Source organism: Corythoichthys intestinalis, chromosome 1 (genome assembly GCF_030265065.1).
Source record: "Corythoichthys intestinalis isolate RoL2023-P3 chromosome 1, ASM3026506v1, whole genome shotgun sequence".
Classification (NCBI taxonomy): domain Eukaryota; kingdom Metazoa; phylum Chordata; class Actinopteri; order Syngnathiformes; family Syngnathidae; genus Corythoichthys; species Corythoichthys intestinalis.
In genome coordinates this window covers 42905463-42927790 of record NC_080395.1, presented here as the reverse complement: position 1 = coordinate 42927790, position 22328 = coordinate 42905463, and the positions used below count along the sequence as shown (strand labels likewise).

The window sequence follows — 22328 nt, the reverse complement described above, 5'->3', positions numbered from 1 at the left end:
GTGAATAAACACCAATTGCCGTCACCCAGTTTGTAATTTTTTTTTTTTCATTTTTTGTACACCAGAGGGTGTTGTCGCCTTACTAAATAATGTTTCATTGACAATGGGCCTATAAGTGCTATTAGTATTGTTCTTAATGCTAATTGAAAGGTTTATTTCATGTTATGGTTTATTTTATGGTATAGAAAATTATATAAGGTTAAAAGGTCATAAATATATACAGTATATACAGTGACTGCACTCAAGGGAGAGATTGTCAATGATAATGTAATAATTTAAGGTATTCATATAAGCAATTCAATGATATATAAATAAGGTTTCAAAGGAAAAAGGTGAAAAGTTTTTGTTAATTTCTAATTTTGTTGTTTTATTTGTGTGCACCGTACAGTGGGGAGAACAAGTATTTGATACACTGCCAATGGGTTTTCCCAATGGCAGTGTATCAAATACTTGTTCTCCCCACTGTAGCTCTTACAGTGTGTTTACATCAAGGATGGAATAAAAGTTGTAAACCATCAGTTTAAGAGACCATCTTTCCAATCGGGATGCTACACTAGTTAATTCTATCAGCATTTGAACTCATTGTTTATTTGTATTTATTATTGTTATTTACGTGTTTATTTGTACTTTAATAAATAACTTAAGTGTTCCAATATATTTTTTTGTGAATTGATAAGCGTCAACAAAAATTTCATTGCTAAATTAGTAAAAAAAAAAAAAAAAAAAATATATATATATATATATATATATATATATATATATATATATATATATTTTTTTTTTTTTTTTTTTTTAAATTATTAGATTAGTCGACTAATCGTAAAAATAGTCGGCTGACTAATCGGGAGAAAATTAGTCGTTTGGGACAGCCCTACAAAGTAGTAACACCAGGGGTGCTAATAATTGTGACACACATTATTTGATGTCAAATAATTTTTTTCTTCATGTGGGATTTTTTCCTCACTGAATGAATGCACTTGTATTGAAGGTTGGATTTTTCTCTTTTTTTCCATTAAGGTTCCATATTATTTGAAAAAAATATATATATATATATATTAGAAGCTGAAAAACATATCTTTTTCAGGGGTGGCAATAATTATGGAGGGCACTGTATATTATGCAGAGTGAAATGGAATATATTTTGAAGATTGCGCAAACATTTACTTTTTTAGATCATAAGGAAATGAATAAGTAGCCTAACATAAATGAACAAATATAAGTCCAAAGTGCACATGGACGGATAAGATGCTCTGAACCTCCGCATCAGAGGAAATAAAACTAAATATGATAAATAAGCCTCCTCAACTCTTTCTCTGCACTTAAAGATTTGATCCATTTTCTGTTGCATTTCCCTTTTTTGTCGCATAAATTCAACAAACTTTTTTTTTTTTTTTGCTGTTCCAGAAAACATGCACATTTGAACCAATCAGAGCTAACTACTGTATCTCTGCTGATCACATGTCAGTATGTCAGCCAATTGAACGGATAAATGACTCCAGGCATTTTGCTTTGCTGGGTGCATTCGCACATTGATGTGACTTATTATCGTCAAAGTCAGATAACTGCAGCAGCTGAGGAAAACTCCATGCCGTCCGTGGAATAAAATCAATCATAAATATCGGTGGAAACGGATTATGCTACACAAGCACTTTATTATGCTGGTTGTTAACACTTGTAAATCTTATGTTGTTAGATGGTTTTCTTTTTGGAGATGAAATGCGTGTGTGACAGCTTAGCATTTTTCTTTTTTTTTTTTTTTTACATAGCGTTTTGACAGTTGCCGTCATATTTTCGAAATCAAAGCACCGTGTACCAGAACAGCATACCGGCACTGAATCTTATACCAGAACTGAGTTCCGACCCGGAATCTTATACCGGAACTGCATTCCTGACTGTTCTGGCCCACTTTCACCCCTGGCTATAGATGATTAATCCATGGCTAGGGACTCATCACTAAATGTATAACTACAGCCCTTTTCACACTCATATGCAGTGAAATTCTCGTTTTAGGTGACGCGGGATTTGCTTGGGTCATTGCTTTCACGCATGAAAAGATGTCCCGAGAATGAAGCGGGTTGGACGCTTTCACAGACTTGTCCCGTGTTGCCCACTGGTGCTCTCTGTGCGGGGAGGGCTGCTGGTGCGATTTTATAAACCGGACATATACGTCATTTTTGGTCGGCATCGGCTGTCACAACGTTGGTCAAATCATGTTTTGTTCCGGAGGGAGCGTTCCCAACGTCATAACTCCAGCCAATTTAAGCTCACCAAGACTGTAAGTGGTGGCAAGTGGTAAAATGGGGCCTAAAAAATACAGCCCAACCCAAGCCGGTCTGTGGGCATTAAAGCCCGACCTGGCCCGAGCCCAGTCAATTAACTTGATTTGTAGGCCCGAGCCCGAACCCCCCCCCCGAAATTTTATCTTTTATTTATAAGCTCCGGACCGAAAAAAAACAACAAAATTTTATATTTCATTTGTAGGCTCAAGCCCGAAACCCCAAACCCCCGAAATTTTATGTTTTATTTGTGAGGACTCAGGACAAGGATGAAAAGGATGGGAGGCACCAGTCAGACCTGGTCAGCACTGCTTGCTGCTTGGGAAAATGGACTGGTTGCGTTTTGTGTGATCACATTTGTGACGACGCCTGTGCCTTTTGTAACGAATTCCCAGTTGGTAGAAAAAAAAAACTTAAGTTTTCTTAATGTTTAAAAAGTCTAGAGCTGTCCCGACTAGTCGACGTAGTCGACGGTTAATGAAGGGTTAAAAAAATATATGCGTGGAAAGTTAGAATGTCGGATGCTCTGTTTGCAAGCAGGGAAAGCGGCACAAAGCCAAAAAAAAGCGCACCAGAGTGTCCAAAACATTGACTTATTTCAAAGAAACAAAGAGTACACTCTTCTGTCCTGTCTCTTCAGTGCCAAGCTTGGCTGCACGTCGGCCGTGAATAAACACCTCAAACGCCTTCACGCAGTTTGTGAGGTTTTGTTTTTTTGTTTTTTTTTCATTTTTTGTACACCAGAGGGTGCTGTCGCCTTACTAAATAATAATGTTTCATTGACAATGGGCCTATAAGTGCTATTAGTATTGTTCTTAATGCTAATTGAAAGGTTTATTTCATGTTATGGTTTATTTTATGGTATAGAAAATTATATAAGGTTAAAAGGTCATAAATATATACAGTATATACAGTGATTGCACTCAAGGGAGAGATTGTCAATGATCAGGTAATAAGGTAAAGGCAATTCATATAGGCAATTCATTGATATATAAATAAGGTTTAAAAGGAAAAAGGTGAAAAGTTTTTGTTAATTTCTAATTGTGTTGCTTTATTTGTGTGCACCGTAGCTCTTACGGTGTGTTTACATCAAGGATGGAATAAAAGTTGTAAACCATCAGTTTAAGAGACCATCTTTTCAATCGGGATGCTACATTAGTTAATTCTATCAGCATTTGAACTCATTGTTTATTTGTGATTTTTTATTGTTATTTACTTGTTTATTTGTACTTTAATAAATGATTTGAGTGTTCCAATATGTTTTTTTTTTAATTGATAAGCGTCAACAAAAATTTCATTGCTAAATTAGTTTTTTTTTAAAAATAAATAAATAAAATAAAAATTTAATTATTAGATAAGTCGACTAATCATAAAAATAGTCGGCTGACTAATCGGGAGAAAATTAGTCGTTTGGGACAGCCCTAAAAAAGTCTGCATATTTTTATGATGATTATAAATGCATTTAAACAATGAAATAAAGCTGGAAAAGTCTGTTAAATATAAATAAACAGATGCGGTTTTGCGGACACACAGAGGGAAAGATTAAAAAGGGGGCATGGCACGCTCTGGTTCTGCACTTATACTGTATGCAATGAGCATATAGCGCCTTCGCTTTTTTATCCAAATTATTTACTTATAGCGAGTATTTCTTAGTTTAACATCCATAAATCGTTTAAGTATACATATGTAAATTTACATTTATTTTAAAAAGTTAGCGAGTGAGAACTCCGGTCCTGCCCGACCCGAACTGAACGTAATATTTGGACATTTTAATTAGTTATGTTTTCAGTTCAATTCAGCTATTTCCTGCTTGCTACGTTTGTAATTGCGATGTTTGTTTACCACTTTGCGTTTTACTGCGAAGAGGGAGGAAGTGACGATCGGCCCGCTATGATATTTACCTTTATGAGCCATCGTGCTGTGACCCTGGAATTTAACGCCTGCTTTCACGCACACCACTTCCCGGGTGAAATGTCCGTGTAATCTCCGTGTCATTCGACACACAACTGCTACACGGGTTAATCCCGCGACATTCCCGTTGTTTCGGAGTATGTGAAAGGGGCTGTAGCTAAGCGTTTGACTCTTTGTCAACGTTACAATACAATACAATACATTTTTTAAAAAAGTTTTTGTATTATTTTCTATACGCACGAGAGGTACCGGATCCGCCCAAATAAGTCCCAGAACACAGGGACGCCAAAATCAAGAGGTGGCGGATCATGTTCCGGCGTGTTCCAGCACAAATTAACCCCTGAGAGTTTTCAATGTAATATCATCCTGTCTTCCTGTCTCGTCAAGCCAGAGTTTGGTTGCAGTTTCAAGGGAAACGTACAAGAATTATAGGCAGGTCTGGGATCATGATTAATCCCCTCTTTTATTAGAATTTTTGTCTGCCCACAGATCTAGGCTTATCATGTCAAATATTTAAAATGCCTTTCTCTGTGTGAATAAAAGATGAAATGGGAAACAACAGCCATATCCAGCTAAATGGTTTGTATATACTGTATGAAATCGTATGTTTTTTTTAAAGGTGTGCCACTTACCACAGAAGATCATACAAAAGGGAAGCACAGGGTAGATGAATCGAAACTCCTTGTGAGGAAGCAAACTGAAAAATATCCAAAAATGGTGTGAGGTGATGGGATGGATTAACACATTGACTGCCATTGACTGCGATAGACAACCAATCCGTTTGGGCTGAGAAGCGAACGAGGACTTTGTTGATGAGTCAAAATTTTAAAAAATAAAAAAAGTTTTTCTTCAAATTCTTAACCCTTACTGGGCGCTCACTGGCTGTCATTGACGGCGCTAGACGGCCAATCCATTTGGACTGACGTTTATTCGCCCCTCCCAGTCTAAATGGATTGGACATCTTGCACAATCATTGGCACTAAACGACCAACATTCACAGCAACTCTTCGCAGTTCTAATGAATTGGATGTATATTTGAATTCACCCTCCCCCCAAAAAATCCGATTTAGTTTTTTTTTTTAGGGCCATACCAGAGTGAGTTTCTGTTTTATTATCCCCACCAATAGATGATACCGACAGAAGGCGGAGGTTATGTATTCAATTCTGTATGTTTGTTTGTTCATATGTTTGTGTTTAAGATACCTCAAGACTGATTAAATAGATTATTTTCAAACTTGCAAATTCTGTTAGTCATATGAAATGAAAGAAATTATGACCTTTTGGCATAATGAGGTCAAAGGTCACAGAGATTTTTATGTTTGTATCCAGGATAACTCACCAAAGAATAAAAGAGGTATCAACAAGCAGCATATGTGTACAATATAAAACAGAACAGGTTATTTAATTTAGTAATGAGGTCAAAGGTCAAAGATGTAAGAAAAATAATTTCATGATAACTTGATCATGGATTAGCCTGTTTAACTCACATTTGTAGTGTCGGTTATATGTTGAGAAAAGAAAAAGGTCAAAGGTCATGGGGTTCAGGAATACAATGTTTTGAATTGGGCTGCTTAGTTGTAGGTCTCTCTCAGTGCTCCTCTGCTTTATTTCAATTTCCTTAATTTTCTTTAATCATTTCATAAATGTAGTTATTCATGAAAGAATGATAAAAATAGTATTAAAAGCACAATAATGATTAATAATAATATAAAAACAATATATCTTTAATTGAACTCACATACATACTGTTAGCCTACAACTCCAGACTCACCGCTGTTCCAGCTATAGAGTCTAGCGACTGTTCCGCGGATCAAAATCCCAGGGCGGAGCAAGCCACAGCAAACAGACAGCGGAGTGGACCAATCAGCGACGGGCGGATGTGACATTGGTAAAGCGACATGAAACTCTATCGCAAGGACATAAACATACGAAGAGAGCGGAGAATGAAGTTGTTTATTCAACATGGCTAGCGCGAGACAGACTGTTGGTTTTAGCGACTCAATGTGTTTTTGGTCTTTTAAAACTGAATTTACCGCAGACAGGAACATATTTTCGGCTCTCCCGCTCGCCATCTGTGTTGTTGTGGAGACGACTTCCGATGCACAACAGTGACCTTGCTCGTTAAGAACACGTCACGTGAATAAACAAATCTGATTGCACGGACAATTTCATTCGGGCTCGAGAGGCCAATAAGGAGCTGGGTCCCAGACTCTATAGATGAGTCTGGAGTTCCAGGCTAACATACTGTATGTGGTCATCACTTTTTTGGTCACGTATGCCTAATATTGCAGCCTACAGAACCCAAATCATGGTGCCCATGTACAGTCATGTGAAAAAATTAGGACACCCCATTAAATATTTATTTCTTTATTAAGAAACATTCACATATTAATGTCTGATCTTGTTTTTCTTTATCTCTGGAAAAGAAAGTGACTTAATTGCAGGTAAACAACAAAAATTAACATTGTTTTACTCACCTTACCCTTAAACCAAATATATCAACAAAAATGCATATTCTAACTGAGGAAAAAGTTAGGACACCCTACCACCTAATAGCTAGTGTTACCCCCTTTGGCTGAAATAACTTCAATGAGACACTTTTCGTAGCCATCTACCAGTCTTTGACATCGGCCTGAAGAAAGTTTGCCCCACTCCTTCACGCAGAATACTTTTAACAGTGACTGACTGTTGAAGTGAGAGAAAACACCGTTGTGAGATCAAATGAGCAGTCGGAGGCCATTAGGAAGAAGATTGTAGATGCTTATGAGTCTTGTAAGGGATAAAATCAGCCATTCCACTGTCCGGAAAATAGTCTACAAGTGGAGGACATTCAAAAGAACTGCCAACATGCCCAGGTCTGGCTTTCCAAGCAGGTTCACCCCAAGAGCAGACCGCAATGTTCTAAAAGATGTCTCCAAAAACCCTACAATGTCACCACAGGACCTGCAGCGGGCTCTTGCTACTGTTCAGCAGGCTCTTACTACTGTTGATGTGAAAGTGCATGCCTCAACAATCAGAAAGAGACTTCACAAGTTTGCTCTCCAAGAATAACATAAAGGCCAGACTGAAGTTTGCTACAGGGAACGTAGACAAAGACCAGGACTTCTGGAATAATGTTCTTTGGACAGATGAATCTAAAATTGAATTATTTGGACACCAGAACAGAGGACATGTTTGGCGTAAACCCACTACGGCATTCCAGGAAAATAACCTCATACTAACTGTGAAGCATAGAGGTGGAAGTGTCATGGTTTGGGGATGCTTTGCTACAACAGGACCTGGCCAGCTCACCATCATAGAATCAACCATGAATTCTATCGTGTATCAGAGGGTGCTTGAGGAACATGTGCAATCATCTGTGAAAAAAATTATAGCAGAGGCAAATTTGTACCCTGTAACATGACAATGACCCAAAACATACCAGTAAATCCACCAAGGACTGGCTGAAAAGGAAGAAATGGTGAGTCCTGGAATGGCCGAGTCAAAGCCCAGATCTTAATCTCATCGCGATGCTGTGGGGTGACTTGAAACGGGCTGTACATGCAAGAAACCACTCAAACATCTCACTGCGTATTCTGTGTTGAGGGGCGGGGCAAACTTTCTTCAGACCAATGTCAAAGACGGCTAGATGGCTACAAAAAGCATCTCACTGAAGTTATTTCAGCCAAGGGGGTAACACTAGTAGGGTGTCCTAACTTTTTCCTCGGTTAGAATATGCATTTTTGTTGATATATTTGTTATAATGAGTAAAACAATGTTAATTTGTATTGTTTACCTGCAATTAAATCACTTTTGTTTCCAGAGATAAAGAAAAACAAGATCAGACATTGATATGTGAACATTTCTTAATGAAGAAGTGAATATTTAATAGGGTGTCCTATTTTTTTCACATGACGGTATGTGGAAGCCAAATCTTTATGAGATTGTTTACATGCACAAAAGTCACATGCCCTTTAAATGGTTAAAGGAAGGTTTATAATCTTTAATAATCCTTGATAATCAGTCAATATTTCAAAGGGACATAATTGCTGTCTGGTGGTTTGCAAACATTCGTGTTCAAGAAATGCTCACTGCTAGCTGTCCCATTTCAAATGGATTGGATATCCATCACACTCAAGGGCAGCCAAAAAGTTAATATTAGTCGATCTGACCAACGAACAAATGAGAGAATTCCAATGGTTTACCTGTAGACGGCGATGGTCCAGGCGATGGCCACAAAGAGAATTCTGTACCTTCTGAAAGCGAGGTAGCATCCGTGAAAAAAAAATGGCACGTGGGGGCCCATGATTACCGGGAAGCCCTGAGTGAGGTACCAGTGCCAGGGGTAGGTGCCGTATAAGTCGGCCACGCCATCCAAGACATTCACCTTCAGGAAGTTGAACTGCACCAGGATCGCCTACGCAACAAAAAGGAGAAAACTGCAGTTTGTTTACAATCAGTAGCAAACAGGACTATTGTATGAGTAGAGCTGAGCTAAAATCTAATTATGCTGTTTTATTTGACAACTGATTTTTTTCAGTGAATTAATTTGCAGGCATTTGACACGACATGTCGATGCCATTAGAACTGGAAAGACTCCCAGGTAAGATAGATTTTAGCATACGTCTGATTTTTTTTTTTTTATTCACAGAGCACTTGTTTAATTAACTGGCTGCCATTGACAGCGCTAGATGTCAATGGCACTGAAGAATGAGCACTCACAGCAAGTCCTCACAGTTTATATGAATTAGATGTTTATCGCTGTCAATTGCAGGCAATGAGTTAATTGTAAATATTGTCTTACTCATTTTTTTTTTAATTAAAATGTTGTTTGTTCATCCTATTTTTTTAAAAACTTTTTTTCTTTAAAAAAAAAAATCAAGAGGGGAACCAACAGTATACTTATAAATTTGTTTTACTTTTCTTATTAAAAAAAACAACAACGCTGTATTGGCCCGAATATAAGACAGTGTTTTTGCATTGAAAAAGGACTGAAAAAGTGGGGGTCGTCTTATATTCGCGGTTTAGACATTATACCCATTCATGACGCTAAATGGCGCCAGATATCATTGAAGCGATGTTCTGTCATGACAGATGTCAGCTACTCTCAAGTTTAACCAGTTTGCATTATTTTATTGCAATGTTTTTCCTTATTCAGATTTGTTTCAAGATTACAGTTACAGTTAAGACTTCACTTTGATGGTTAATGCAGCTATTGCAATTTTGTTGTTTTATCACAATAGATTGGTTTATTTAAATTTCAAAAAGCAGAAGCCATTCATTCACGAATGTGATTGAACTTTAGTTTACATCTTTAAATGTACAGATATTAAGATTTGAATGAGGCAAGATAACATGCTTTTTCTCTCAAATGTGTTGTTATAATCATTTGTTTCGGATGTACTGTAATTATTTTCTGTATAAAAATTAATTTGGTGTTCAAAAAGTCTTTTTTTCAAACTTCAGTCTTGAAAAAGAGGGGGTCGTCTTATTATCAGGGCTGTCTTATATTTGGGCCAATACGGTAGCTTAAAAATAGCTAAATGAGGGAATAAAAAAAAAAAAAAAAAGTTGTTATTTAGGCTAGTTTTTAAAGATTATTTATTCATTTTAGAGTGTTATTGGTGGCTCCATAACTCTGCATGTATTTCTGTGTATATTCCTTTAAACTTTTCCTATTAACATTTTATTGATTCATCATTTTATTCAGTCAAGAAAATCAAGATTAATCATAAAAATACCTGTGATCCACAAATTTGGAAATCCGATTTTGGGTTACCCAGGCTCTAGTCGTACCAACTGTAAACATTGGACAAATGTGATGCCCACGTATGTGGATGCCAGGTCTTTATGAGCCTGTTTTTTTAAATGACCAAAAATAGTCATTTGCCCTATACAGAGATATTTTCAGCAACATCACTACCTATATATTGTCTTTCCTCAATAGAGCCTGAAGTGGTGTAGAGGTGCAGAGTAAATATTTACACTTCTTTACCCGTCATCGTTTTAATCATATGTGTATTTGAGTATTTGATAAGTTCACTCTGTTGCAGAGAAATACAAATGAATGACAAAAACATTCTGAAATATTATGTCCCACCTCTTAAAGCATTTCACCTTTTCATAAAAGAAGGAGTCAATTATTGTTGAAATCAAAATGGCTGAAGCACTAAATGGGAGGAGAAAAAAATGTGGCTATTATATAGTCAACAACACAGAAATATGAAGCTGCGAATATGAAACCCAACTAACCCTATGGGAATGTAGTTGTGAACCACTAGCCTCACTTTGTTTTCATCCTGCCAGAAATGGTACAGCAACAGCGGAAGCCAGACGATCAAGGCCGTCGGGCGAACAATGATCGCCAATGCAACCAGGCTCAAATATTTTTTGCTGAGGAGGGGAATTATATAAAAAAAAGGCATCAGTTAAGAATGCATAGAAAGGAGAGACAGGGTTGTCATGTTAAAGCGTACCTCTAGTGGTCAGCTGAGAATAAACAACTGTTATGATATGAGAAATTGAATGAATGAATGTTCATTCGACCCTCATCAACTAGCGCCGTCAGTGGCAGCCAATGAGTCAGCAAAACATCCAATCATAAGTGGAGTTTAAGGGGGAGCCAGGGGGGTCACCCCCCCCTCCTCGGTGGCCGAAAAGTGTCATTGCAAGTAATTGACTTTGACTAAAAGTTGTTAAGCAATAAAGCAAACAACAAAAATGAATGAAATGAACAAAAAAATGATATTTTTATAATGGGTCAAAATTATTTTTCCAACAGATCTTGTGACCAGCACCTTAGACGGACATTTGCTTTGCATATTATTAAAAAAAATATTAATAATAAGAGGAGGGCAATTTATTTTTCAAATGATTTTTTTCTTTGTTTTAAGATATTTTTTTTTGATTGAAGCAACTTTTTTGGGGACTGAATGATTTAGACACAAATGTCCTACCCATAATATGGCATGAACACAAAAAGGATTGCTAAAATCAAAGAAAACGTTTTAAATTAAAAATCAAGTATTCAAATGCAAATATTTCAGTCTCAAATATTTTTTCGTATTCAATAACTTTTTTCTATAATTGAATTTGTTTTTGTTTTTTTTGATTGAAGTGTTTTTTTTGTTTGAAAATATATATTTTTGTTTGAAGCAACTTATTTTTTGATTAAATAATAAAGACACAAATGTCCTAGCCAAAATATGGCCCAAATACTAAACATTACTTCAATCAAAAAAGTTGCTTCAATAAAAAAAAAAAAAAAAAAAAAGACTTCAATCAAAAAAAAAAAAAAAGAAAAACTGCTTTCAAATTCAATTTTTTTAATTTCAAATTTATTTTTGCATTCAAACACATTTTTTGATCAAATAATGAAGACACCTTGAAAGGTTCAAGGGAAAAGCGCTATATAAGTATAACACCACCACCACCACACAAAACTACCTCAATATGGCTCCGCTCAGGGGATACAATTTTTGACTGGGGTAACTACATTGGCACGACACTGGCGGGCAAACAATATTCAATGGATGACGATCTTGCCGAAAATTTTAGCTGTCCTAAGCAGCCTGATTTACAATTCCCCTCAAGAATGATGGGGGGAAAAAAATGCTAATTTTCAACTTATTATTATAAATATTCTTGTAAGTTAATTTTATTGTCGGCACTGCGTTTTGGGGTCATCAACATGTTGTGCCCCCCCGGCCCAAAAGTCAAACTCCTCCTATGCATCCAATCCCTTTTGACTAGAAGGGTTGGCAGTGATCATTCATTGCCAGTCTCACTAAGTCCAAATGGATTGGGTTGGCAGCCAATAAATTCAATGAGTGCCCTTTTTCAGTTTACCAATGGATCCAAAAGGTTAGGGTTAGCTAATCTGCATAAAATTATTTCGCCTCATACAAGTAAATGTCTTAAAAAGACCTGCTATGTGTTTTGGATGCTGGCAAGGGGAAATAGGCCAGAGCCAGGCAGGTGATGGCAGCCTCCACGCTGTTGCTCAGCGTCCTGCTGCAAGAGTACCACGTGAACCACGAGCACAGATGAGCAAAAAACTGCACACAGATGCACCGACAAAATCAAGGCACAGTTAAACAGACACTCCCTCAAGGTAAACAATTTGCATTTACCGTCCACTTTGCGACATCTCGTTTTTCCAGTTCTCTGACAAGGAAGAAGAATTTGAACTCTGCAAATGCAGTGACGAGCGCATGAAGTACTCGGGGTAGCCATATCTGCGGGGGTAAATCAAATATGCTCAATAAGAAATCCTACCTAATATAGACGGACAAACCACTTTCCAGGAGATAAGCAGAGTCACAGTGTATCCAGTGTAGTATTTTATAGATGACTGCAAAGCAGAGAGGATAGCTGTAGCCTCTTATGCCTTCCTTCCATTCCCATGTCAGGTGGCCATAAGTCAAGATGTTAAGGTTGTAAAAATAAAAATGAGAAGAAAGAATCCAAATATGACCCGACAGCATGGGTGCGCACTGGTGCAGGAGCGGAGCTTGGGGGGAGGGGGGGGGGGGGGGGGGGGTGTCCCTACCCCTGGACCACAATGTGCTTATTCTTTCTAGACAACGCAATGCTGTTGTATTTTCGTTACAGTGAAGTTAACAGTATATTAATATCAGTGTTGTTAAGCTTACTTTAAAAAAGTAATTAATTACAGTTACAAATTACTACTCCCAAAAAGTAATTGCGTTAGTAACTCAGTTACCTGAATGTAAGAGTAATTACCGGTAGTTACTTGGCAAAGTAACTGGTGATAGTTTTCATGTCTTGTTCGTATTATATGTGATATCTATCGTAGCATTATGTGGGCGTCGTTTGTAGGCTATCGGCTACAGTCAGGTACAGGGTGACCCAAAAAGATGCGTACCCATGAAAATTTCAATTGTGACTTTGATTAAAAAGCTATTTATTTCAAATTACAACCACACATTATTCAGTTTATGGAAGACCATTCACCAGAGTTTCAGCTATTTCTGTCAATTTTTAGTCAATTTATGGCTTTCCCAAGATGTGTTCCAAATGTCCACCATTCCGTTGCAAGCAAACCTGTACTCGTCTGACAAAGTTGTCAATCACTTTTACACACTCCTCTTTCGGGATCTGGTGAATGGTCTTCCATAAACTGAATAATGTGTGGTTGTAATTTGAAATAAATAGCTTTTTAATCAAAGTCACAATTGAAATTTTCATGGGTACGCATCTTTTTGGGTCACCCTGTATTATTGGAGCTACCTAGCACGACTCCCTTGCCTGCTCCCCACTCCTGGTCTGATCTCTCGTCTCCGTTAGTCTGTCTCTCTCAGACATTTCTCGCGTGATTCAACCAACATAGTAACGTATAGTAACATACCCCTTTCCCGCCTCTGTAACGGTAACGACGTTGCCAAGATGAGGAAAGTAATTTATTAGATTACTCACAACTGAAAAAAATAACGGCGTTAGTAACCCACTGATTAGGGCTGTCAAACGATTAAAATTTTTAATCAAGTTAATTACAGCTTAAAAGTTAATTAATCGTAATTAATAGCAATTCAAACCATCTATAAAATATGCCATATTTTTCTGTAAATTATTGTTGGAATGGAATGATAAGACACAAGATGGATATATACATTCAACTTATGGTACATAAGTACTGTATTTGTTTATTATAACAATAAATCAACAAGATGGCATTAACATTATTTACATTTTGTTAAAGCGATCCATGGATAGAAAGACTTGTAGTTCTTAAAAGATAAATGTTAGTACAGGTTATAGAAATGTTATATTAAAACACCTCTTAATGTTTTCGTTTTAATAAAATTTGTAAAATTTTCAATCAAAAAATAAACTAGTAGCTCGCCATTGTTGATGTCAATAATTACACAATGCTCATTGTGCTGAAATCCATAAAATCAGTCGCACCCAAGCGCCAGCAGAGGGCGACAAAACACAAGAAACAAGTGGACATGACACTGTGCTGTCATTTTAATCTGAGCGGAGCATGTGCATTAAATGCGTTAATAAATATTTTAACATGATTAATTTAAAAAATTAATTATCGCCTGTTAAGGCGATAACTTTGACAGCCCTAATTATTATTGATAATTATATTGGCGTACAGGTGCGGCGCTGATAATTTATCGGACGTGTATGCTGCGTAGGCATTTTATGAAAATGTCACGGTTTCAAAACCGTAAAAATTTTCCGTCATACCGTCCCTAAGGTATTACCTATTCTTTATGTACCGTAAATGCAGGAAGAAATCTCTCGCAGCTGCAAGGCTCAACTCTCTCCTACTGGTTGTTGCTCAGTGTCAGTGAGTCAGCCATGCTACACGATGGCTGGAGGAGGTGAAACTGCTGAACTTTTTCCCCCCGTTGAAAAAACCAAAATCGCTGGTATGGGAAAACTTAAGCTGCAGAAAAATTACAGACGGCCGCGTCCTTGAGGACGAAGGCCAACCAACATGTAAAACATGTTTGTGGAGGGTGGCTGCTGACATGATTTCGCATTCATACAAAATTAAAGGTTAGTAAACACTATCATAAACGTTTTCTCTCTGACAACTGTCTGTATTGAGTGTGTGTGTAATGTAAACATGATACGAGTCATACACACGTGCTTTTATTGGAAAATATTTTTATTATTTTTGTTCTGATGATAATATTAAGCTGTGACTGTGGGTTTACGCTCACCTAAAGGACCACATTTATTTTAATTTTGTTTAGAATACTTGATATTTTTTCATTTATTGTAACTTAACATTATACTATGTTCCAATTTGCTAATATGTTTTGAAAAATAAAAATCCTGTTCAATGGATTTTTTTTTTTAACCCAGATATCTCGAAGTAACACATTTTAGAGCTGTAGTTGCAATACTGTGATACCGCGATATTTTGCTTAAGGTTATCATCCCGTCAGTATTTCATACCGGCACATGCCTAGTGCTGCGACACTTTCATGAAGAAAATTAGTTTTACTAATTACCCAACCTTTTCCCTGGGTACAGACGGGCACTGGCATAGATTTCGACAGCACATGAAAATATAACTCAATGTGTAAATTAAGTTAGTAAACTTTTGACGACTATTGCAGTAGCCTGAGGCTAGTGTAAAAAAGCCCTTCTTTTCTTCTTGACTGTATAGCAGTGATGTTAAGGACTCAACAGGTGCTAGTTGCTCCAAGGCGGAGCTGTTTCATAAACAGGCTGGTACCCTACTATGCTCTCATGAGTTTAACAAAAAAAAAAAAAACTTCAAGTGGGTCTTCAAGAGATATGTTTTCATTTAATGACATCTATTTGTTAATTTCTAGCTCATTCACAAATTCAGTATTCTGTTATCAGTGGTTGCTCTGTTGCTGAGTGGCTGTTTTTCTATGTATGCAATAGGGGATTTTCCTCAAGCCTAGATTGTCGTTTAAGCAGATAAGGATGTAGATGTTGTCCAGCTACAGGCGCTCAGTGATTTTCCATTCATCATGTTATACCTTTGTTGTGCCCATGGGCTTGTTCTAACTTGCTTATTTGCATAGGCACAATATAAGGTCTGACGTTACTTTTGTTCAGGACCGAATCTTGCAGGAAGCATTATTTTGCCTTTGGGAATAAGGGTCCAGGCCGGTCTGCATTTATTTCCTTGTTTGTATGTTTGTTTTTAAATGTGTTTATTATTGGTGATTTATTTATTGTTTTATTTGATGGTCTTGCGATAGATACAGTATATATTTGCTGCACTCTCAAGGGCAGGCAGGCAGGCGGATGTGTGACAAAATCAGACAACTTGCACTTCATTCAACCAAACTGTAGTAACGCGCCCCTAACGGTAACAGCGTTGCAAGGATGGGAAAAGTAAATAATTAGATTACTCACTACTGAAAAAAATAACGCCGGTAGAAATGCTGTTATACTCTAACGCTGTTATTAAAAATACCAGATATCAACTCAATCAGTGCCATTGACTGCGATAGAAATCTAAAGGAGAGGACAGGAAAGACTAGAGTATGGCAGAGCAAGTCTAACATTTTAACTCATTAACTGCCAGCCCCTCACAGTCAAAATAGATTGGATGGATATCATTTTCAATGGCATCCAAAAAAGTAACTGCCATTGAGTTAAATACTATATTCTTTTTTGGAATAAAAACTGTCCTGCTTTTGATTAACATGCTTTTTGAATATGGGTGGTGCCACTGTGAGAGTTTTGTTTTTTTTGTTTTACTTTGTACTCGGTTCCGTATATTTGTGAACTGGCAGTCCGAAAATGCCTGGATATCTGGTGCAAAAATGAACTGTATCGAAAGGATATTTGAAGACCATGTGATGGGCAACCTCCACGGACTGCCAGTACTCATCTGGAACGAAGCTGCTCTGAACCAGGAAACAGTTGACCATACGGAAAATCACAGAAAACACTGCAATTGTCAGCCATTCTGTAGGGATGGTGAAGAGAGTAAGCAAAACAATAACCACAAGGGAGTTATACGATAATATCGCTACAACCGGGAAAGTCACCTTTCCTGAGTGGAGGGTTGTCTTCTTTTTTGAAGAGTAGTGACTCGTTTCTCCCGGCTTTCACATCGTCCGCGTTCCTTCCCAAGCGCCAGCGCTGTCTCAAATTGTCCATGCAGGTATTGTGTCCTAAAATGTGGTTGATGTATACCTGTCTGCAAGGGAATTTGAGGCAAATTGAAAAAGAAGCATACGCTGTGATTGCCAGAATTATACCATTAAAAAATCTGTAAAAAAAAAAAAAAAAAAAGAAGTAAAAAGTTAACTGTCAAATTAACAACAAAGTACCATGAAAAAAAAATATTTTAATTGTTGTTTTACATCTTGTAACTGTAAAAGGTCTGCCCTACTGTTGAGGTGGTTGCAGCTTACCGTTGCATTCGTAGGAATAATTGACGGAGAATAAGTTTTCTTTCAGCTAAAACTGTTTAATTTCCACCGACATGTGGATACATCCACTCTCATGCTGTCTTCACAGGCACTTACTGCAATCTTACACTTGGCCAGGGAGAATATGCTAGCAGGAATAGAAGTCAGGTACAGGTTTGGGGACATCTTCAACCTCCAACTTCAAGTCAAAACCGAGACTTCCATCACTTCAGTATGTGAACTGCAGTACACTGATGGTAATGCCATTGTAGCCCACACAGAAGATCCCGGCAATGGATACATTTAACAATGCGTACACCGTATTAGACCTAAAACTCAATACCAAGAAAACACAAGTCCTCTATCAGCAATAACCTTCAGCCCAACTCAAGAGAAAACCAGACATTTCCATGAAGGTCAATGGGCAGACTTTGGAAAATGTGGTGACTTTCAACTACCTGGGAAGTTGTCTTTCATCTAAAGCCAATATTGATGCTAAAATCACCTGACGAATAAGAATCAGCCAGAACCGCTATTCTCGCAGTCGGCGTGATGTCACGATGACGTCATCTCGCATAGCAACGTGTCGCCATTTTAAGATGGGGGCATGCACAGGTAAACATCCGTAGACAAATGTTGTCTGAAAGTCATAAATTTCAGCTGTGTTTTGCGTCTTTTTTCATAAAAACGTCTTAAACATGACTTATTATTATCACAAGTCACTGCCAACAGGCGCGAGGAGGCGATACAACTTAAAATTAGCGTTTATTGGCTTGCAAATCTGCCCATACAAAGTTGCAGCTGATAGCTGGATAAACAATCCAAAGGAATGACCTGCAGTGGAGTTCGGAAACATCTACAACTACCTCATAATGTCACCCAGTAAGTTGACTTTTATCAATTATGTGGAATATGTACTGTGTGGAACTAAGAAAATTAGTAGTATATACAGAGTGATTATTTCTGCCGTAACCGGTAATTCGCCTCCAAGCGTTATTTAGCCATGAACCGTGGTAGTACAACTAAATGGGGTGTAACGAGGCAAGAATGCAGTGCATGTGTCACGTCACAGCAAAATAACCAATTCCCACCAGGCCAATAATATACCGATTGACCAATCGGAGCAGTTCACGGGAAAAAAAATTGACGCTTTGCGAGTTGTCGGTTACGGTAATAATAACCACTGCCTAGTCTATTGAATCCCAGCAGCTAATTGGGGCAAAAAAAATAATTAAAGGATATTCACCAGTAATAAAATGTCGGCAGCAAACGTAAATGTGCCTGGATTTAGGTTCCCCTGGCGAAAATGGTCCACGGAACAGTCTTCTTTTATTGTTCCTCGACTGAGTGCTTTCAGCCATTTGCTTGTCCTTTTCTCCTCACGAGGAAGAATGAAGAACTTCAAATGCGGCTCCGAACTCTTCCTTGTGTTACACCCCGCAACACGGCAATTTTTAGTCATTCCGACAGGAAAAAAAAGACCGCAAATCAGAGAAAAGTTCAACGCGTTTGTACTACAATGCATGACAGAGCAACTGCTTGTGACTCGTGTTTTGCCCCCATTTCAATATGGCAACGCTTTGTTGTGGCTGGTGACGTCATTAATGCCCGGAAGTCCAATACTGAGAATTGGAAAGCTTCGGTTCCGTGTCTTTAACAATAAGATATCTTCAAGAATACCAAAATTAAGGTGTACAAAACTATTGTGCTATCAACCCAGCGTCTTTGGCTATGCCAGCACTACCAGCACAGAGGCAATGATAATAAAGAACAAGCTGAGATGGGCAAGGCATGTTGTCCAAATGAAGGACAATAAGTTGCCAAAGCAGACCATGTAATCAGAGATAGAGGATGGCCAATGTACTCACGGGGGTAGAAGAAGCACTATAAAGACACTTTGCGTAACACCAAGCTAGGGACAGAGACAGGACAGTTATTATGTGGCTTTTCACTACCAATTTTCCACTGTCAGGCAATGAACGAGTAAAGATTTCAAAATCTAAAAACCGAAGCACTATACTGTTTTTAATGTCTATTTTAGTTTTCCCATTTATTTATTGGTAAAATTCTGGCAACCACAGCTACCAGTATTTTATACCATAAATTTACCATCTATATTTTACACTATACACTGAATGAAAAAATACATTGTTATAAATAAATAAATGAAATGTAAATAATAATAAAAAAAAAAAAGAATTTCATTTCTTCATATAAAGAACTTAGAAGACTGTTGAAAACAAAGTCCTATTGGATAAATGCGCCAGTGAGAATACTTGCAAAAGCAAAACAAAGCGAGCACTGCCATAACCGGTCTGCAGACAAGGGCAAAATAGAGGTTGCAATTCAGGAAGATGGAAAAACTTACGGCAGCCAAAACCATGCACACGTCTTGAAAATACCCAAAGGAGAACGGCGAAGTCACAAGTGCCAGATAGGGGATTCATCAACTGACAGCGTCCAAGCAACAGTCAGCAGCACCTGAGCAACAATCTGGTGCCTTACTTGTCCGGGAACAAAGGTAGGAAGGTGTGTCAGTCCTAGGTGTGTGTCGTGTCGTTCACCCTAACCGAAACAAAAGCGAATGCGTGACTCAATAGTTTCTTGGAAAAATAAACAACTTTCCAACCAAGTCGGTGGGGCTTACTGGAACATCACATCCCACAACCTTTACATCACCTTTCTTTGATAATGGGTATGTGATTATTTTTTTAATGTAAAAATGACTTAACCGCATAAAGACCTGGCATCCACATACAACAACCAAGGCAAAAATATTAACCATTGGTATACAATTCAATTCAATAAACTTTATCCCTTGGAAGAGTTCCCTCAGGGAAATTAGTTTCCAGTGCCCATAATACCACAGCAGCAAGATAAAAGTAAAGGGTGCAAGATAGTAAAAAAAGTGCTAGAGTAAAAAGGATTAAAAATATAAAATTAAATTTAAAAAAATGAAATGAATACAATATGCTATTACTTAAGAAGTACATTAAATAAATAATACACACCAGGCAGACACAAGCATGAGAACAGAGTTACAGAGGTGCTAAAGTGTATTGCTGACCCTCCCCCTCCCACCTAAAGTAGAGTTGTGGAGCTTGATGGCTCGTGGGAGAAATGAGTCTCTCAGTCTGTTGGTTCGGCACCAGGGAAGGAGCAACATATTGCTGAACGAGCTCCTCTGTGCGCTGATGACGGTGTGTAGAAGGTGACTGGCATTTTCCATAATAGCCAGGAGTTACCTCATGGATCTTTTCTCTACCACTGTCACCAGAGAGTCCAGGGAAATGCCGACCACAGAGCCAAATGTGCCCTACGTGACCCAAAATGTGATCTCCAGTGGGGCAAATAAGTATTTAGTCAACCACTAATTGTGCAAGTTCTCCCTTGCACAATTAGGGACAATTACAGAGAGGCCTGTAATTGTCAACATGGGTAAACCTTCAACAGGACAGAGAATGTGGGATAAAAACACATCAGAAAAAACAGAAAATCACATTGTTTGATTTTTAAAGAATTTATTTGCAAATCATGGTGGAAAATAAGTATTTGGTCAATACCAAAAGTTCATCTCAATATTGTTATGTACCCTTTGTTGGCAATAACGGAGGCCAGACGGTTTCTGTAACTCTTTACAAGCTTTTAACACACTGTTGCTGGTATTTTGGCCCATTCCTCCATGCAGATTTCCTCTAGAGCAGTGATGTTTTGGGGCTGTCGTTGGGCAACCCGGACTTTCAACTCCCTCCACAGATTTTCTATGAGGTTGAGATCTGGAGACTGGCTAGGCCACTCCAGGACCTTGAAATGCTTATTACAGAGCCACTTCTTCATTGCCCTGGTTGTGTGTTTGGGTTCATTGTTATGCTGAAAGACCCAGCCACGTCTCATCTTCAATGCCCTTGCTGATGGAAGGAGATTTTCCCTCAAAATCTCTTGATACATGGCCCCATTCATTCTTTCCTTTACACAGATCAGTCGTCCTGGTCCCTTTGCAGAAAAACAGCCCCAAAGCATGTTTCCACCCCAATGCTTCACAGTGGGTATGGTGTTCTTCGGATGCAATTCAGTATTCTTTCTCCTCCAAACACGAGAACCAGTGTTTCTACCAAAAAGTTCTATTTTGGTTTCATCTGACCATAACACATTCTCCCAGTCCTCTCCTGGATCATCCAAATGCTCTCTAGCAGGTCTACAATTTTGTCTCTAGTGTCCTTCGACAGCTCTTTGGTCTTGGCCATAGTGGAGTTGGAAGTGTGACTGACTGAGATTGTGGACAGGTGTCTTTTATACCGATAATGACTTAAAACAGGTGCCATTAATACAGGTAACGAGTGGAGCCTCATTAGACCTTGTTAGAAGAAGGTGACCAAATACTTATTTTCCACTCTAATTTTGAAATAAATTCTTTAAAAATCAAACAATGTGATTTTCTGTTATTTTTTCCACATTCTGTCTCTCATGGTTGAGGTTTACCCATGTTGACAATTACAGGCCTCTCTAATCTTTTCAAGTAGGAGAACTTGCACAATTGGTGGTTGACTAAATACTTATTTGCCCCACTGTATATGGATGCCAGGTCTTCATTATACCTGTATTGGGGATGTCCCAATCCCAATAACATAATTTTGTATTTGAGTCCAAGTCACCCGATTTTCACCTCAATTATGTATTCAAGAAGGGAGGAGGGAAACTTTGTATTCCTAATTTGAATTTTTCCAACTCTAGAGCCATACAAAAAGTTTTTAGTACACCAGTAGTTTCATAGAAGCGGAGAAGAAGAAAAAAATCCCAGCGTTTGTTTTTTTTTTTTATCAAATCAGTTATGCAGCACAAAATAAGGTTGCAAACAAAGTACTTTTAATTATTTTGTTTTGCATATAAAAATAAGATGTTGGTCATTCAGTGCGAAAATTTTAGCTATCTTGGTTTTGATTTCTTTTTTTTCTTTGGTCTGCAAAGTTTCACTCGTGTAAATATTAACATATGGCGGAAAACAGGTGACTTGAAGTTCCGCTCTGAGACCCTGCTTTGAAATACCAGGACATTTTAAATCAAAATCTGTTGCCCTCTGCCCGAAAGCTGAAGATGGGTCGTCATTGGGTCTTTCAGCAAGACAATGACCCTAAACATATGGCCAAATCTACACAGAAATGGTTCACCAGACACAAAATCAAGCTCCTCCCATGGCCATCTCAGTCCCCAGACCTCAACCCCATTGAAAACCTGTGGGGAGAGCTGAAGAGAGTACAGAGCAGAGGACCCAGGTCTCTGG

At 38.0% G+C, this 22328-nt stretch overlaps 1 protein-coding gene across 4 annotated transcripts in view; it reads right to left on the bottom strand.

Annotated features, from left to right (window-relative positions):
- LOC130924038 (GPI mannosyltransferase 3-like) overlaps positions 1–22328 on the bottom strand; it is a 41567-nt gene that overhangs the window by 10676 nt on the left and 8563 nt on the right. For 2 of the 4 annotated variants that reach the window (XM_057850617.1, XM_057850543.1), the window contains exons 2-10: positions 16685–16836; positions 16479–16602; positions 12471–12587; positions 12299–12404; positions 12093–12223; positions 10419–10559; positions 10284–10335; positions 8372–8583; positions 4820–4884 (exon numbers count right to left, since the gene is read on the bottom strand). In XM_057850617.1, coding sequence (XP_057706600.1) covers positions 4820–4884; positions 8372–8583; positions 10284–10335; positions 10419–10559; positions 12093–12223; positions 12299–12404; positions 12471–12587; positions 16479–16602; positions 16685–16796 — 1060 coding nt within the window. In that variant the 5' untranslated portion in view covers positions 16797–16836. Of the gene's footprint in view, positions 1–4819; positions 4885–8371; positions 8584–10283; positions 10336–10418; positions 10560–12092; positions 12224–12298; positions 12405–12470; positions 12588–16478; positions 16603–16684; positions 16837–19418; positions 19616–22328 lie in introns of all 4 variants that reach the window. The other 2 variants (XM_057850387.1, XM_057850459.1) reach the window with 2 other exon arrangements.